Below are 19,808 nucleotides of genomic sequence, written 5' to 3' on the forward strand. Positions count from 1 at the left end.
TTTGCTGCCTGCCTTCATAATTTAAGGAAACGCTAAATTGCATTTACAGGATACTTAAAATAAAGATGTATTTTTTTTTTCCCTATACAAGTTCACAGACCCTTGAATTTTATCCATGAACCCAATGAACATCAGCATACAGGCCATGCTGTGTGCTTCCTCTGGCATCATATCAAAGGTACTTAATTGTCTGGTTTACTACTTTCAGTGATACTAGGATTGATCAGCAGGTCAGGTGGTTATAAGTCTGATCCACTGATTAGACACTTTCCTATCAGCCTTTTTCCTAATGGCTTTAGGATTCATTGATGATGCTGTCTAAATCTGTTGTTTGATTAGAGCTTGCAAAATGGCAGTTTCCTAATTCTGTCATTCTTTCTGCCTGCAGTATTGCCCTAAAGAAAAATGTAGTTACCCTGAAATCCAAGTCATAGGGATAAAAGCTTGATTAACTCAATTTTCAGATAATGACCTGGTTTCCTAGCCATCTGCAATAGTTATCAATAGGCTTTGTTTGCTTTTTGGTTTTGGTTTTGGCTTTGGTTTTTGGTTTAAAGTACATTGTGGATTACTGGAAACTTATTTATTTGATCTATTTCAATCAATTGCAGTCATTATTTGCTTTGATATTCAATGTTAGGCCAGTGTGAGCCCCTCTAGATGGGCTTCTATGTCCTTTTGAAATGACCATATTAGTCTTTGGCACATCTCTCTTTTTGGCACAGCAAGATATCCCAGGCTCAGCTTGTACCATAACTAGTCCAGAGTTGGAATAAGGAATTTTTCCAAGAATCTTTTGTTTCTTTTAGTGGGAAATGGTATTTCAAAACAAGAGTCTAGACATTAAGAATATTATTGCTATTAGGTTGCCATTATTTCTAGGTCTTTTCAGTGGAGAGAACTATGAAATGTTTATTTTTTAAAAGATAAAAGTGAATTATAAGTTTATATGATTTCCAGTTGACATTTCAGTGTACAGAATTTTTCTCACCTTCTTTGGCTTTATACCTGAGGTGGTTCCTTTTACACTTATAATGTTAGTTCCTGATGATGGTAAGGTAATGGCTTATTGGCTGTAGTCCACAATACATACATAATAGTTTCAAAATAACCATACCAATATTACACCTAGCAATAAATCCACTGCATTTAGTTTAAGATTTATTTGCAGATCATTTTCTTCCTTTGAAATATTTCTCAGTAAACATCTACAATCAAAATATTTCATTGTAAAGCCACTTAAAATAATTATTTTCTCTGTGTGGTTATGCCAACATATTGATATATAACTAGTTTTTTTTTCAGTTTGCATATAATTTCAGATTGTTTTTATCTTTTTTGATTTAAAAAATTATATAATAGTTTTATGTGAGTCCAAACTAAAACTTATAAAAAAGATTCACTCAAAAAACTTTGGCTTCTATCTTTGTCTCCTTGACCCTATCTTGTTCCTCCCTCTGTGGTTAACCTTTTTTTTTTTTTAAGTTTTGGTTAATTGTTTCCTTGTTGCTTAGTGAAAAATTATATCTGTCTAATTTGTATATAGATGATATATATGTATTCTATAAAAATCTACCTGTATAATATGTGTATATATTTATATTTCTTTCTTGTACAAAAGAAAGCACTATAAACACTGCTCTGCACTTTGCTTTTTCCATCTAATGAAATGTATTTGTGATTATTCTATATTACATATAAAGATTGTCCTAATTCCTTTTTAAGTACATAGACTCCACTGTGTAGATGCACCATAGTTTTTCAATCAATTACCTATTGATTGTCCATAGATTCTTATTCTAAGGTTTTTATTGCTAATCAGTATGCTGTAATGGGCAGAAGTAACAGAAATTGCACTTTAAATTTTCAGAATTTATAACTGTCCAGCCGTGAATCACCAGTAGTCTAGCAGATTGGATGCAGCTTAAGATAGTGGAAAAGTGCTTGGAAGTAAAACAGATCAGAATGGCTTGAAGTCCAGTTCACTCCAACCCCTGATTTCACCTCTGTGAGCTTCCATTTCTTCACCTTTAAAAAGTGGTAAGGAGGGTGCCTGTGTTAAGCATTGGACTCTTGATCTCAGCTCAGGTCTTAAGTTCAGATCTCAGAGTTGTGAGTTCAAGCCCTGTATTGGGCTACTTAAAATAAATGCATGCAAGCATGCATGAATGAATGAATAAATAAATAATGGTAAGGAAATCCACCTCTCACTGTTGTTAGGATTGGTACAGACCACAGGACACAACATATGCAAAGCAAATAGCAGAACATCTGACCTGGAATATGCCCCCGTAAAATCAGCTATTATTAATATTAATTTTACTGATGTCCTCAGCATAAGACAGGGAGTCCCTAATGGGTCTTAGCCCTTTGTTGGTATTTTGTTTTATGTTTTTGATGGGTGCGCTCATTGGTCCCTCTCCCTAGCCCTAGCAGCACAGTTACAGGGAGGAGGGATGCTAATGGGAGAAGTAACTCACCTTGAATCTGTTCTCCAAAAGCATTGCCTGTCAGTATGTTTAAAGATGGTCTTTTAACCTGAGTATTAAGATTTCAGTGGAAATAAAGAGTTAGAAGTACGACAACAAGACTGAAGCATCCTAGGAAGTGGCCAGAGAGTGGAAGTTTGTTTTCTGATGGCCCTTCACACCAAAGATTCCACTTGACCACACCAGGGTCATACACTCCTTGATGTTCAAATTTGGCAACCTCCCACCGGCCCCAGGGCAGCCTGGCATGCCTTGTTGGCTTGCTCTGCCGTGTCAAGATCATGCCCAAGCAGGATGATCTGGGAGTCTCCCTCTGAAGCAGATTATTGCCATCCCAGAGAGCTCGAATTCCCTAAGCCCTGTCCTGGAATGATTCCTTCTGAGCATTTCATTCTTCACCCCTAGCCTAAGAAGCTACTTGAAGGAGGAGAAAGGAATTGAGGAAGAACTAATCTTGGAATACTTCCTTGAGGGGATAAATTCTGAGCAGAGTTTTTAAGAAAGAGGGAGAATGGGATCCCAGTAGATGAAGGCAGGCCTCCCATTAATGATGCTTCTATGCTCCCTTGGACAGAAAACGGGCTTTGGAGTCATCCTAAATACCTAATGGACTTTGACTGCAGTCTGTCACCTCTCAGAACCTCTGTTTTCTCACTTGTAAATTATGGTTGTAAAAACTGTAATACTTCTAGTCCAAAGCACTGTTATGAGGAGCCAGTGAGATTCATAATGTCTTGTGCTTGACAAAGAAGAATAGAAGCTCAGGAAATGTGAATTTCCTTTCTACCTTTTCCCTTTTTCAAGGACTTATCCCACCACATCTTAAAGAATAAAACTAGGTTGGGGCTCCTGGGTAGCTGAGTTGGTTAAGTGTCTGACTCTTGATTTTGACTCAGGTCATGGTATCAGGGTTGTGAGATCGAGCCCCGTGTCCAGCTCCACACTGGGCTTGGACTCTGCTTGGGGTTCTCTCTCTCCCTCTGCTCCTCCCCCTGCCACTTCTCTCTCTCTCTGTCTCACAGTCTCTCTCATTCTCTCTCTCTAACAAAATAAAATAAAAAATAAAACTAGGTTTTTATAATTCCAGTAAGAACTGAACTTTTTTGGGTGGCATGGGCATATATTATCTCAAATTGTAAGAACTTTGTATTAGTATCAGTGATACTAGCCTCACTTTGCACATAATAGATCAGAGGCTCTGATAGCTTGTCCATGGTTATATGCAGGGCCTTAGCTAGCCCATAAGTTAGCTTTTGTATAAATTAGGAAATAGTGCTCTTCCACTTGGATTCAATCCTGTGGGCACAGGCGTGGCTAGCGGGGTGAGGCTGGATTCAGTCTCCCCTCACCCCCTTGCCTCATCACTGTTGTGCGGTCCACAACTGGCATAGCTATACCCAGAGGCCCTGGTCTCATGATAAGATCCCCACTTAGATTTGTCTTACATTCAGACACATCCTTTTCCAGTGTTACCTGGGAGTTCATTTCTTCCTAGTTCCTATAGGATCCTGCTCCATTGATTATCTTTTCTCTCTGTCTTATCTCCAGTCTCTCCCCTCTCCTTCTCTTCTGGCTTTTCCTTCCTAGCTGATACACTCAATCAGATCTCTACACTTGGGTACCACAAGGATTGGAACAAATCATTGTTCATAATATCACCCCTCCGCCCCCCGACCAGTGCCTGGCTCCAAACCTGGCACTGTGAATAGACCTTCTAAGCAAATGCTTGTTCATAACCCCCATAGTCATTATACTAGCTTCCTTGTATCATAGCCAAGCCTTTACTGTCCTACCTGCTGTCCTCAGAGACTAGAAAGTTGCTTTGCACACAGTAATCATTCTTTGGCATAGAAGAACAAATTTTTTCCCAAGAGCAATCATCTTAAGCAGGCACTAGAGGGCAGCAGGAGATCACACATGGTCTTTTTTTTTTTTTTTTCCTCCAGTTATCCCATTACTGGCCACAGTGCATCTTATCTCACTAGAGACAGGAATAAGTGATAAGCTTCAATGCTGACTATTCCCTTAACAGCAAGAAGATAAAAGTCTGGGAAGGGGGAGAGGGAGCCTGGGTATACCTTAGTCTGTGGGAAGGCCCACTTCTGGGTCCACTGAGCTGTACTGAGTTTCTTCACTCTACTCCTTACTTTCTTTAGGACAAATAACACAGCAGAGCCATGGGGATATTTTAGTACTTAAAAAAAAAAATCTATCTAAAGAATTCTAATTTGCAAACAAACAAACGACATTAGACACTACTATGGGGTACTGGGCAGTATCCAGGGGTCCCTCTCCCTGCCATGCACAGAGTATGACTTTCCAAATATTTAACTGCTTCCTCAGAGATTTAACTGCTTTCACTTGGAATAGGAAAGGTTATACTATCACTTGTAAGGTTATACTATGTCACTCTGAGCCTCAGTCTCCTCGTCTATAAAAGGGGGCAGTGATCCCTACTTTGTAGCATGATAGCAAGAACTGTATGAGATCATAGGTGTAAACCAGCTAGGGCTGCATCTTTTATCTGACACTCAGAGCGGTTCAATGAGGAATTAGTGTCCCCATTTTACAAATGAGGAAACCAAGGTTGGAGAGGTAGTGACTTGCCCCGAAGCATCCTAAATCAGGTAGTCTTAACTCAGTAGCTCTGGACTTAAGTGTTCAGTTCTACCTTTGTCTACTGAACTGTCTGTCTTTGTCTACTGTGTTCCACTAGGTAGGAAGTGGGTATTTTAAAGAGAAATTCCTAACGGTGTGGTTAAATCACCAGCAGATAACAAGGGAAGATTTACAGATCCAGACTTGCATAAAAATTGAATAATGCTGAGGCAAAGACCAAGGGCTGGAATTAAACAATTCTTTTTTATTTAAATTCGGTTAGCCAACTTACAGTGCATCATTAGTTTCAGATGTAGTGTTCAATAAATTATCAGTTGCATATAACACCCAGTGCTCATCACATCACGTGCCCTCCTTAATGCCCATCACCCAATTACCCCATCCCCCCACTCACCTCCCTTTCTGCAACCCTCAGTTTGTTTCCTGTTGTTAAGAGTCTCTCATGGTTTTTCTCCCTCTCTGATGACTTCCCATTCTGTTTTCCCTCCCTTCCCCTAAGGTCCTCTGCCTTGTTTCTTATATTCTGCATATGAGTGAAACCATATGATAATTGTCTTTCTCTGATTGACTTATTTTGTTCAGCATAATACCCTCCAGTTCCATCCACATCGATGTAAATGGTAAGTATTCATCCTTTCTGATGGCTGAGTAATATTCCATTGTATATATGAACCACATCTTCTTTATCCATTCATCTGTGATGGACATCTGGGCTCCTTCCATAGTTTGGCTATTGTGGACATTGCTGCTATAAACATTGGGGTGCAGGTGCCCATTCGGATCCCTACATTTGTATCTTTGGGGTAAATACCTAGTAGAGCAACTGTTGGGTCCTAGGGTAGCTCTATTTTTAACGTCTTGAGGAACCTCCATACTATTTTCCAGAGTGGCTGTACCAGCTTGCGTTCCCACCAACAGTGTAGGAGGGTTCCCCTTTCTCCGCATCCTTGCCATGCTTGCCTCCCATCCTTGTTGTTTCCTGTCTTGTTAATTTTAGCCATTCTGACTGGTGTGAGGTGGTATCTCATTGTGATTTTGATCTGTATTTCCCTGATGTCCAGTGATGTTGAGTATTTTTCATGTGTCTGTTGGCTATTTGTATGTCTTCTTTGGAGAAATGTCTGTTCATGTCTTCTGCCCCTTCCTTGACTGGATTATTTGTTTTTTGGATTGTTGAGTTTGAAAAGTTCTTTATATATTTTGGATACCAGCCCTTTATCTGATATGTCATTTGTGAATATCTTCTTCTATTCCATGGATTCCCTTTTAGTTTTGTGGACTGTTTCCTTTGCTCTGCAGAAGCTTTTTATCTTGAGGAAGTCCCAATAGTTCATTTGTACTCTTTTTTTTTTTTTCTCCTTGCCTTTGGAGACGTGTCTAGCAAAAAGTTGCTGTGGCCGAGGTTGAAGAGGTTGTTGCCTATGTTCTCCTCTAGGATTTGATGAATTCTGGTCTCACATTTAGGTCTTTCATCCGTTTTGAGTTTGTCTTTGTGTATGGTATAAGAAAATGGTCCAGTTTCCTTCTGCATGTGGCTGTCCAATTTTCCCAGCACCATTTATTGAAGAGACCATCCTTCCCCATTGGATATTCTTTCCTGCTTTGTCGAAGATTAGTTAGTCATAGAGTAGAACAAATGATTCTGATGATGCTCTGGACACCCTAGAATTTGTAAATTCCTCATTGGGTTCTGTATCTTACTGATCCTCCAAATATTCCAAGATTTAGGTACTAACATTATCAACATTATACAGATGAGAAAAATGGAGCCTCAGAGAATTTAAGTGACTTGTCCAAGGTCACTCACCTGGCAATGGGAGAAGTGAAATTCAAACCCAGGCAAGTCACCATGCTATAGCCGCCCCTCTGCAATGGGGCTTATTACTTGTGTATTTTGGGTAGAAGCTGTGAATTAGGTTGGATCAGGAGATCAGTTATCCTAGAATTTGGCAGTTTTGTAGACCTGTCTTCTTTTTAGTGTCTTCACTGTTGCCTTCCCTTCTGTTGCTTACATATGCCTGCGTGTGTGTGCACGCGTGCACCCACACACACACGTTTATCCATACTGAGACACATAAACGTTATCAGAAGCCACTTGAGAATGCCCCACATTTCCTGGGATCAGGAGTTCATCCACTTAGTTGATCAATCTTAGCATGACCTGCAAGTAGGGGGCAGGCTTGAGTACCTCAGATAGGGCGTCAAATACCATAAAGTGCATAATTCCGAGTCTGGGTCTGATGCTTAGGTGGAGAAATGCAGTTTCTGGATGGGAAGCTGCCTAGATTTAACGAAGCTGTCCCATAATGGAACTGGAGGCCTAAAAACATAATGAATTTTACATTAGAAGTTTCAAAAAAAAGAAGTTAGAGGATGATTTGGTGGTGAATGAAACATTAGATGGGATTTCTTTTTTTTTTTTTTTTTTTTAAAGATTTTATTTATTTGTTTGAGAGAGAGAGAGAATGAGAGATAGACAGCACGAGAGGGAAGAGGGTCAGAGGGAGAAGCAGACTCCCCGCTGAGCAGGGAGTCCGATGCGGGACTCGATCCCGGGACTCCAGGATCATGACCTGGGCCGAAGGCAGTCGCTTAACCAACTGAGCCACCCAGGCGCCCATTAGATGGGATTTCTGACTAGGTGACCTTTAAAATGCCTTTTACCCCTGAGATGCTTTAGCCCTTGGAAAGGGTGGGGGAGCCTGGAGGTGTTGTCTGGGAGTGGCAGGAACAGAGAAGGCCCAAGTGTTTGCAACAGAGACAACTCATTGTACGAGAGTGAGAATTAGTGCTACATGCTATCATTTATACGTCAATAAAGTAAGGTTAACATCATCTGCCTTTGGGGCAATAGTGATAAATCGAGATAGTGAGTTTGAAGTCCCATAAGTGTTACAGGAATGGAAGGGATTAAAGGGAAACAGGCTCATGTTTATCTATTCCTTTATTCAGGTATTTACCTGCAAACAATCTACACTACATCAGATAGTGAACTCTCTGCTGGGATGCAGATGATCACTAAAATAAGCCATGGTCCTCACTTTAATGGAGCTCAAAGTTTAGTTGGGAAGACAGATATTAATTGAACATTAACTAAAATTAAAAATGTGATAAGCACTATGATGTTGATGTAAATGGTTCAGTTGATAATACAAATTGAGAGTAATCACAATGAATATATGTATGTTAAAAAGTATAGATGTGAGTTGGTTCCCACAGTCCTTTTAATGTATTCAGTGTGATCATCTTCCTCAGCTCCTAGATGACAATTTTAGCAGGGTACATCTAATCTGTTTTCACTATTATGGAATAGACAGTGATAGACATTTTAAGTTGCTAACACAGTTTCCAGCCAGGAGTTAGGATTTAATCAGATCTCTAAAGCTGACAAATCAGGTCTCCTTGCCCTCTCCAGTGTTGGGGGCATTAAGAGGTTGGAGCAAGATTGGGCTCCATTCTGTTTTTCTACCTCACATTTCCTTTTCTTCTCCCTGCATGGTCAAAGCAGAGGAGTGGTAAGGATTAGGAAGGTCATCCTTGCCGTGGTCCCCTTATGTATGTCTCTTTGTTCTCTGCTCCTGACAGTTTTTAAAGCTAGCCCTTCCTCTTGGGGGGCTTTTTCAGACGCTTTTCCGAAGGCCTGGGATAATGCATTTTCTCACTGGCTGGCTGCTACCGATCCCCCCCCCCGCCCCCACCTATGTTTCTCTGGTGGCCTACCTCATAGGGATTTTCACTGGGGGGGGGCCTCAATCTTTGTTAGAATTCCTCTTGGGTAGGACTTAGAAGTGTTCGAGGCCCCTCTTTGTGGCTCACACCTGGTACAGGGGAAAGACTCGAGCGTTTTTCACATTGTGCAGCCCATCCTGTTCTGCTGCCACAGGCCACTAGAGTGTTTGCAGGTGGAATAAGACCCTGGTCCACTATCTTCCCAGCTGTGGGAAACACACAGCAAGTTCTCTGGGAGGCACTCTTGAGGCTCCTTCTTACAGAACAGGATTAGAAAGTAGCATGCTCTACATGTCTCACCTGGGGCGCTGGAAACTCTAAACATGAGCTAACAGCCTGTCTCAAACAAATCTCTCCTAAATCCCTCCTGCCTATTCTCTGACCTTGTTTTATTTCCTTGTTCTGGCTGAGGTTTCTGGAGTTATGAAACCAGTTAGGATTCCCCTCCTTTGTAAGTTCTGCATATTGGGGCTTGGTTTGGGGATATCTCATTTCTATTCTATCTTGGTGTCTCAGTGGAAATTTCAATTGTAACATCCTGTTACAACAGTAGCGCTAATAATTATAACAACCACAGCAGCAACAACGGCAGCAACTAACATGGACTGAGTGCTTAACCTTTGCCAGGCACCTTATTTGATCCTCACAAGAACTCATTCATTCAGTCAGGGTGGTGCCATGACTTAGGAAGGGCACACTGACGATGCAGGACCTTCACTGTTAGGCTGGGAAGTTTGGATTGCACAATGCACGAGCACAAGGCCTTTCAGCTGGCTCCTTTCTCTTTGTTAAGGCTATTTGTGTGGGTCCTTGAGTCAGGCCTCGGAGCAATTGCTTTCCTCCAACAGGAGACAGTGACTCCGCCTAAGAAATGATCCCATTTCAGCAATTCCTGGGAGGCCATTGCTGTAATAAAGGCCATTCTTTATGATATAAAAGTCTCACCCTCTTTCCCTCACCCTTAACGTTTCTAATTTGAGCCCCTCTGGTCCCTGTGGAGCCTTTAAATGCTTCAAGTGCAAGCCTATTGCCAAAGCAAGCCTGTCTGACTTGGGAGGCAGCGCCCTGCACTGTTGCCGAATATTGAACAAACATTCGCACAGCTTTGGCTCTCCCAGGAGTCCTTAGTCTGCTGCCTTTGTTTTGTTTTCTGGATGAGGGCAAGCAGTGCCATCACCTCCTGCCGAAAAGCCCTGGCTGCCCTCCCAACAAGGAGTTGTCACTTCAACTAAGGCTGCTGCTTTTTTTTTTTTTTTTTTTTTTTTTGGTGGCAACAAAATAATACCCAGCAGGAATTTGGGAGGAGAAAAAAGAGAGTTCAGTTGGCAGGTTCTCAAATGAATGGGTTGTAGTGTCATTGGAACTGAATTGGGCTTAAAACCAGACATGATCCTATTTTGGAAGCATTGTTCAGAGGGATGGGAAATGTGAACAGAGGATAAGTCTCTTCAAAAATGCTCTTTATCCTTGCCTGTTAAAGACAGCCTGTTTTAACTGAACTCTCCCATCCCCTCAATGGCAAGGGCCTATGTGAAAACCCAGAGGAGGCCAGAACTGGCAAATTGATCAGCTATTCATCTGTAAACCTTCCAATTGAGAAAGCTAATTTTACTTTGGAAAGAGGTTGTCCCTTGATTACAAGCCATCAATTAATTGTCAGTCTTGAAATTCACAAATCTTGGCTCTTAGACTTATCAATGCTCTGATAAGATAGTGCAGTGATCACAAGTCTATAACTGTATACCCAACAAATATTTATCTAAACTATTACTGAAAGCCTAAAGATTCTATGTGAAGTGGATATGAGAATCAGCAAAACTAATACTGTCTTTGTCCTCATGGAGTTTACAGTCTGGAAGCATTGAGAGGTGATGGATAGAACAGGATGCTACGAAAATCTTTAATATGATGCCCTATATAGATTGGTAGCATGGGGCTGGAGTTCAGGGAAGGCTTTTCTGAAGAATTGGCACTTGAACTAAAGATGACTTTAGCCACAGAGTGAGGTTGGATCAGAAATAATTAGCTTTCGCAATTGTAATGTCTACAGAGGAATAATTAATGGAATGGCTAATGGTCTTCCCTGTTGTAACTCTCATCCAGATTATAATTTAAGCACGATACAATCTTTACAAAAAGGATCATTGTTAATAAATGTGCATGGAAGATAGATATAAATCTCTTTCTCTGTTTAGGTCTCAGGTTCTTCATTTGTTGAGCAATGGGGTTAGACCAGGTGACTCTCAAGTGCCCTCCGTTTGCAAAACCAGCCCTTAAGTTCAGCTCTGAATTCTATATCACTACTGCAAGGCAGTTGTCAGCCTAGACTATGGGCTTTTAACTCACCTGTTGGATTGATAGATGGAAAAAAAAAAAAAGATTTATTGGAAAAAAAACCAAAACAGACCAGCAAAGATCTATAGCCTGTTTTGTTGTAAATGGATAATTTTATCTTTAACCCAGTGGCTATGAATGTTTGTTTGATCAAGGGAATTTTTACTCCCAGCACCGGCTTTCGTTCCCAATTAAATTATGTGTATATGGCAAGATGCTGTGAGGGAAAGGCCATCTATATTTTACAATATGAGATTAAAATGTGGTTTAAGTGATAAATTGGTTAACAGAAGAGACTGGGATCATATGCTGAAAGGAACACTAACTCACCATCTGACCTTGGAAAGTCTTTCTTTGGGACACAATTTCCCCTTGTTTAAAATGGGAGGGTTGTACCAGATTAGCATTTTCCAAGGTATGCTTTTTCAATAGTTTTTGAAAGATGTTTTATGGAGAAAAGATGCCCCACTCAATTTTTTCTCATTGGAGATTCACAGTTCAAGTGTATCGATGGCCTAATTGATTCCAATGTTTTTACTTTAATCCATTATACTGCCACATTCCTGTGTGACCAAAGATAGATTCTCCTTCTGAGACTCAGTTTCCCCAGCTGTAACCTAGGACTGGAGCAGAAGTGCCCAAACTTACTCTGTAAAGGATCAGATAGTCAATATTTTAGGCTTTGTGGGCCATAGCATCTTTGTTGCAACTACTCAATTGTGCCATTGTAGTCATACACAATACATAAATGAATGAAGGTGTCTGTGTTCCAATAAAACTTTATTTACAAAAAAAGGCAGAGGGCTGAATTTGACTCATGTACCACTTAGTTTACTGACCTCTGGATCAGAGTGTGAGTTAACTACCCCCCTAATGTCCTTGCAGCTCTGATTGCCCTCTGACCTTCTCCCCTCAATGGTTATTCTCTCCCAAGTTTGAAGTCACCCTTCTCCAAAACTGTTCCTCTGGCCTGCCCTTCCAAAAGTCATCATCATCTTCTTTCAACTTGTCTGTATGTAAGACTGTCTCTGTCTGCCCAGCTGCTCAGATGCCTTCCTCTCAGCTTTGTTTTGTTTATCTTAGTAACTACCCTTCTTTAATCCCTCTGAAGGATTGGTTAGCTGGAATTTGCCTTGTCTTCCTCCCTCAGAGCCTTTGATCTGATGCTCATAAGCATTTGCTGACAGCCAGACAGAAAAGGTGGAGCCCAGATCCCAGGCCCGAGGGCCCAGAGAGTAATGAATGAAGGCTGCATTTATTTGTATTTCTAATTGGCAAGCCCATTTCCAGATCAGCTGCATGTTACTGCAAGCTGAGAGCTAGAGCAGGAGATAACCCTACTTTTTTCTCTCAGGCCTCGGGGCCCAGGGCCCCTGTTTGCACTGAGGCAGGAGCATGCCTTAACTTTACCAGGCTTGGAAGAAGCTGTCATTTGGACCAAGTTCTGCCCCTTATTGCAGGGCCCCCCTGTTTTGCCACTCAGATTATGCATTGCACAAGTTTGAAAACACTGTCTATATAGTCTGTGATGTAAATGGAACTCTCTGGGTTGTACAAATCACTTTGCTTTTTCAAGCTTTTTGATATAGCCATAGACTATTCTCTTCTTATGAAGTCTTACGTAGAAGGCCAGTCTATAAAAGAGATAAAGTGGAACTGCTCTATTTGAAACTGAGATGTGGGTTTAGAGTTCCATCTACCCAGTTTCCCTCTTGCCCTCTGCAACCATCTGTTGAAATGTTGCTTGGGATCCATAGAATTCCTCAGAAGGATTTTAGAACCTCTAGACTAGATCATGAATGTCATTGTAGCCGTTCAGAGTTCTGTAATTTTCCTCTTCAACTAAGTCTCAAGTACCTCCCTACCACTGCACTGAACACTGAAGCAGAGGCGGGGAGCTGGAGGTAGGAGTGGGAGACATGGTCCCATCTCCAAGAGCTGATCATATGGTTGGAGAGGTCAGCAGAAAATGGGATGAAAAATATGAGCTTAACAAGATTAGGGCTTATAAACAGAAATACTTATTCAGAGAAGAAGGGCTAGAGCAAGGAGAGAAGACTTCCTAAGGAGGGTGACATTGAAATGGAGCATTGATTGGTGGTAAACATTTTAAGAGGCAGAGGGGGAGAGGAGGACAGGTGAACAAAGACAGAGGTGGGACATACTAGTTGTATGGATCAGGGGAGACAGCACAGAATGGAGCATGGGTAATTAGATCTCAGTGTGCACGTGACGAGGGCAGAAAAAGAAGTTTGAACAAGGGAACAGATGAGCACAGACAGAAAGGGGAAATCATTTCTTTTCCAGACAGGTCCACCTCCTTCAGTCTCATTTGCCACTCATAACTGTTTTGGTTAGTATTATAACTGCACTTTACAGAATTAATTCTCATAAGCCTTGGGATATTAAGAGACCTTCCCAAAGTACCTTGCTATTATCAAGCAGAATTGGGATTCACATGGAAATTGACTTGACTTCAGCTTGTGTTTCCCCCATTACATGAAACTTCTTGGAAAATATAGGACTGGAGCAAGTTTTCAAAAAAAACGGTAGAATTTGTGTACATTGACCGTAGACAGGAATTTCTTGTTGGGAAAAATACCTTTGAATATTTACATCTTATAGGGCCCTTGGAAAATCCTCTTATCCAACCCATCAACTTTAAATATGGAAAAAGTGAGGCCCAGAGAAAGTAAGTAAGGGGCTATTTAATATGAATAGTAAAACAAGACACCATTCTGACATCTGCATCATCAGGCCAGTGCTCTTTCCAAGGCATCATGAGCAAACCACTCTATCATCTTTTTTCTTTTCCATGGGATACCACCTCCTTAGCACATTGGACCCTATGGGTTTAAGAGTCTGACCTTGTGAACAATAGTGAATTTTTTTCTCTCTCTCTAGAGACCACAGAGCTGGGAAGCAAGAAGGAACTCAAGTCCATGCCCTTCATCACCTACCTCTCGGGTCTGCTGACGGCCCAAATGCTGTCGGATGACCAGCTCATCTCAGGTGTGGAGATCCGCTGTGAGGAAAAAGGCCGTTGTCCGTCTACCTGCCACCTTTGCCGCCGACCAGGCAAGGAGCAGCTGAGCCCCACACCAGTGCTGCTGGAAATCAGCCGTGTGGTACCACTTTATACCCTCATCCAAGACAATGGTACCAAGGAGGTGAGTTCCCCTGACACAGCCACTAAGTCACATCCAAGTACCAATCTTCCTGCCTCCCGCCCTTGTGGGCCCTTTGTCCGTTGGGATTGTCTTTCAGCATCATCACGGTGTTGACTGACATTTATTGATTCCTTACCATGTTTTGAGGACATATATATAGCTGCTATAACCAATAAATCCTCTAACCTCAACGGCTTAATATAAGAGAACTTATTTCTTGTTTGTGTGGAGTCCCAAATAAATGTTTTTGTTGATGAGTGGCTTCACTCTGAGAAGTGGTTCAGAGACCCAGCTTATTCTGTCTTGTGCCCTCATCAACCTGAGGCTTCCATAGTTGCTGTGGAAGAAGAAAGAACATGGAGGATCACACGTGAGAAGTTTCGTGGGCCAAGCCTGAAAGTGACGAATATCATTTCACTGGGTAGAACGCAGACATTGGGCACACATGTCTGCAAACAAAAACCGGGAAATATGGTCTATCTGATGGCCTGGGGAAGAAGATATATGGGCTTTTTGAAAACCTAACAGTGTCTGCCTCAATATTATACTTGGATTATCTCATTTAATCTTCCCTGCAGATCTGATTTACGTATAAATATTGGTTTGACTCGAATGAAATTGTCAACATTTGATCATTTTTTACTTATAAAAATGATAATCCCAGGGGCCCCTGGGTGGGGCAGTTGGTTAAGCGTTCAACTCTTGGTTTCAGCTCAGGTCATAATCTCAGGGTCATGAGATAGATCTCGGAGCTCAGCAAGGAGTCTGCTAAAGTTTCTCTCTGCCCCTCCCTGTGCACGTACTTGCTCTCTCTCTCTCTCTCTCTCTCTCAAATAAATAATTTTTTAAAAAAATATGGTGATTCCATATGGTTCATCCTAATGTCATGCCCACTTTACACGTGAGGAAACCTCGAAGATTTTATTGATTTGCTCAAAATTGGTCTGCTTCAGAGCCTATGTGCTTAATTGTGAAATTATATCTCCTCTTTTTCCTCTTCCTGCATCTTTCATTTCCTATGACAGTATGCCTGGGCTTGAAGAGACCATATAAATGATTTGTTCACTGGTTTGCAAAATTGTATTCATGGAACACTTTTTCTAAATGCAATCTTTCAGAAGCCCCAATCCATAAAGCCAAGAATAGCAATGCCACTCCTTCAGTTAGGGAAAGGAAGGTGGGTAAAGCATCTCTACTTTGTCCCCAGTCTTCCCTCTGCAGCAACTCCCAGATTGCCCTGGGCCCAAAAGAAGATAGTCTGGTAGATACCTGACCAATACTAATAAGATGCTATGGATCATGCACTTACCAGAGTATTCTGTTGGACTAAGTGCTAGAGGTTAGTAAGTGGTCAGGTAGGGCTTCATAGAGGACAGAGAGGGGATGAGAGCAAGGACGTGGGGAGAGTGTCAGGTAGATGACCAGAAGCAGAAAAGAACATGATCTGTACAAAGACTGAAAGGCATCCCATGGCTAAGATCAAGAGATAGAAGAAAAGCATAGACGAGGCCAGAAAGGTCAGAAGGAGCCTGATCATACAGGTTATTATAAAGTAGCTCATGAAATTTGGATCCTGTCTGAAGGGGAGTGAGATGCTTAGGATATGCAGGAAGGATTCAATAGGGTTAGATTCGTGCAGCAGAAGGAGCTCTCTGGAAACAGCCCAGATGACTGTCGGTAGGAGAGCAGTTAAATAAGCGTACAATGGTATATGCATACAGTGGAATACTCTACAACAGGCAAAATGAATGAACTATAGTGTCGCTTAATATGAGATGAATGAACATAATATTAAATGAAGAATGTGAGTCCCAAAGATATATTTTATATAGCATGATACCCTTTCCCCTGTTTTAAATTAAACAGATACACGCCAAATACACTACATTTTTAGAATGAATACAGGTGCTGTAAACTATTTATTTATTTATTTATTTATTTATTTATTTGACAGAGGGCGAGACGGTGAGAGAGGGAACACAAGCAGGGGGAATGGAAGAGGGAGAAATAGGCTTCCTGATGAGCAGGGGGTCCGATGTGGGGCTTAATCCCAGAACCCCTGGATCACGACCCCAGCCAAAGGCAGACGCTTAACGACTGAGCCACCCAGGGCCCCATGCTGTAAACTATTTAGAAAGGGAATCAAGGAAATGGTCAACATAGGATTCAGGATGATGGCCATCTTGAGTCAGGGAGGCGGGGCAATGGCATGAGGGAGCCCTCATTACATGGAGGTATCATGTTCCTACCTGGCATTTTTGGGTGGTGGATTTGTGGAAGTTTTTTTTTTTTTTAAGTATTAAAACTAGCTAATTAATGAACACAAAGTAGATGAATACATAAAGCCTAACCATGCATGGTGCAATAAGGAACTTGAGTCATGAGCCAAGCCTCATGGATAATCTAATTCTATGCATCAGAGGTCCCCACACTAACTACAACAAAAAGTCAAATGTGTATCTCCACCCCTCCAGCTTCAGGGTGAGAGCTGAGTGTGAGAATGCAAGCGTGGAAAGAGGGAGGCCTGTGAGGAAGCTGTTGAAGCTTCCAGTGAATACCAAAGATGGCCTGACCAGTGTTGTATGAGTGTGGCTGAGCAAAGCAGCGTGGTTAGCTGCATGGGGCCAAGCTCTCCAGGACTGGGGGGGGGAGATAAGTGAAAATCCTCATTTACTGCTCCATAATCTTGGCCCAGTGCTGCCTTTCTGGGCCACGCTCCTCTCATCTGTAATGTGGCACCATCCTAGCTAAGTCACAGGACTTATGTGATGTGTTCCTGGCACATGTGTAACAAGAGGAGTGGTGGTTCTTTTCCTCCTTGTGTAGGAGTCAAATTCCTCCATGTCTGGATTCTATGCCAGCTTCCTCGGCATGATCAAAATATCCACTTCTTCGGAAATCCAATGAGATGTTTTCAAGGCCAGTTGGTGGGATGTTATCAGAGAAGCTCCAGTGTGAACGCAGTCACTAGATGTCACTGTTCTCCTTACAGGAGATCTGGAATTCTTGGAGCACTCATTCATTCATTCATTCATTCATTCAGTATTTTTGAGTACTTACTATATGACACTTCACTGAGAAGTGAAGAGTACAACGAGTAGACTCGGTCTTTATCTTCATGGAGTTTACAGACTTGTGGATGAGACAGGTATTAAAGAAACAATCATGCAAGTCAAGACAGACTGCAGAGTACCAAGAGAAGACCAGGCCAGTGGGTTGAAAGCATGTGATAGGACGTCTTGTGGTTTTAGGGAAGGTTTCCCTTAGGAAGTGACATTTAAACTGAGTTTTTGGGAGTCAGGTGCATAAAGTGAATGTGGAGGACTGGGGTTGGGGGAGGGGAAGGAGCCTAAGCACAAGCAAGGTTGAAGACCCAACTCCTGCAAAGGTCTGAAGAATGAACAGGCATGGCCCGTTTCCCTGAAAAGCTGAGAACCAACGTAACAGGGGCCGAGACTAAGGGGCAGCTCCATGGGCAGTGCTGAGGACCAACCGGCAGGGCCAGGCCAGGTAGAGCTGCAGAGGCTGTGGTGGTGAGGAGGTTGGCCCCAGCGGTGGGGAGCCAGAGAAGAGTTTGGGCAGGTAGACAGGCAGGGGTGCTTCTTCTCAGCTTCAGGTTCTCCACCTCTTAGTCATCCCTGCTCAGAAACGTTAGAGCTGCCTGATGAGCTGGCTTCCTTGAGGCTCCAGTTTCTTCTCCCTGGCCCCAAACCCCAATGGTAGGTCCTTTTAAAGGTGTATGACAACCTAAGGGCTGTGGTGCATTAGGCTTTTCCAGGGGAGCCAGGCTAAGGTAGGAGTGGGTGGGACAGGCCGACTGCAGGTGTGGAAATGGAGGAGGGGAATATGGCCACTGAGTGAGGCTGGTGTGATGGGAAGGCAGCCACTCTCCTTGGGAATCATTGTTTGTTTTCTACCTCCTCCTCCCCAGGCCCCATCACTTCCTTCTCCCATGGCTCCTCCATCTCTTCACTTTCTTCTGCAGCCCAGGGTAGAGGACACATGGATAAAACACAAAAGAACCTTGGCCTGGGCTCTGACGCTGGGACACAGCAAGGCTGGGGCAAGTCCTTGTTCCCTTTCTGGGTTTTTCTTTTCCTGCCTGAGAAGGCAGAGAGGCTGAGTGAATTTCTTTCTGAGCTTCCTACAAGAAAGACTTTGTCTAAGTGGAAGCAGGTAGCTCAGGCTCTGTGCTCTACTTAGAATCTTGCTTCAATCTCCTGTTCACTGTGTGATGCTGAGTGATTTCTCTGAGCCTCAGTTCCCACATCTGTAAAATGAGGTCTTTATGGAAATCAAATGAGATAATGAATGCATAGTACCTGGCACATAGCATGTAATGGACAAATAGTTTCTGTGATAATGATAAAAATGATGTTCATCTAAACTTGACCCTTCTTTTTTTTTTACGATTCCTTTGGTACTTCCTCTTCTAAGTAGTACTTGCTAACTTTGCAGATGCCCAAAGTGCTAGGAACATGACATTTTAGAGTAAGATCTGTGTTTTTGCCTAAGAGAGGTCACTGGTTAACCCCAAAGGGCAGATCATGAATGGAGGGATTAAAGGAACATTTTCTTACTTTATAAACATTGCTGGAGTTCATATTCTGTTGGTTAGGGATACCATAGGTGGAGTTACACATGAGTAAAAGGATTTCCTTCTTCTACAGACCTCCCAATATAGAATGGAACCAGTCTTCTATGTAAGAACTCCTGACTCCTTGAGTTATTTGAGGTGCTCAGTCAACTTTTGAGTCCCATTGTATGGCATGGTCAGGAAGTGTCAGAGAGGGGGTATGACTTGCCTGAGGTCTGCGAGGCAGTTCTGGCCTCTGATTCTGGACCAGGGTTAGGATGTGCTCTGGATAGTCCTGGGGACCATTAGACACTAACTCCTTTGACAGTTGGGATCTCCTTGAGTCCATCTCCATAAATGCATACCGAAAGGATGATGCCTTTGCCTCAGTGGGAAAGGAGTCCTTCATTACATGTCATGCTGTGATTTAGAACAAGGAAAGCAGGAAAAAGTTCTTTATGATGGACAGTTTCAGTAATACATAAATCTCTCCCTCCACCTGTTAAATGACCCCACATGGCCCAAAGCTATAGCACAACTCGTGCTTAATGTACAAGACTTCGTGTGGCTGTTAATTTAGCTTTGGAGAGAGACGAGGCTCCAAGTGGGGGAGACAGAATAGTGTCATGGTGAAGAGCCAGACAGAGCTGGATTTGAAATTCTTCTCTTCCATCGACCACTGGGTAACCTTACTTTTACTTATTTGTAGAGTAGGCGTGTAATATCTGTCTCTATCCATGTTGGGGTTGGGAGTTCTCTTTGGAAGAACTAGAGAATTGGGACACCTGGAATTTGAACTACGCCTGTCCTTGATTCTTATATGACATTGGACAGAAATGCCTCTACTGTTTTGGTCTTTGTTTCTTTATCTGTAGCATGAAAATTCTGGGC

The 19,808-nt window shown here is 42.3% G+C and overlaps 1 protein-coding gene across 7 annotated transcripts in view; it reads left to right on the forward strand.

Moving 5' to 3' along the window:
- The window catches only part of ASTN2 (astrotactin 2), an 894,395-nt gene that overhangs the window by 698,874 nt on the left and 175,713 nt on the right, over window positions 1-19,808 (forward strand). For 6 of the 7 annotated variants that reach the window (XM_027616418.2, XM_027616419.2, XM_027616420.2 and 3 more), the window contains one exon: window positions 14,076-14,341. In XM_027616418.2, coding sequence (XP_027472219.2) covers window positions 14,076-14,341 — 266 coding nt within the window. Of the gene's footprint in view, window positions 1-13,055; window positions 13,076-14,075; window positions 14,342-19,808 lie in introns of those variants that run through there. The other variant, XM_027616423.1, reaches the window with a different exon arrangement.

The sequence above is a fragment of the Zalophus californianus genome, chromosome 13, assembly GCF_009762305.2.
Source record: "Zalophus californianus isolate mZalCal1 chromosome 13, mZalCal1.pri.v2, whole genome shotgun sequence".
Classification (NCBI taxonomy): domain Eukaryota; kingdom Metazoa; phylum Chordata; class Mammalia; order Carnivora; family Otariidae; genus Zalophus; species Zalophus californianus.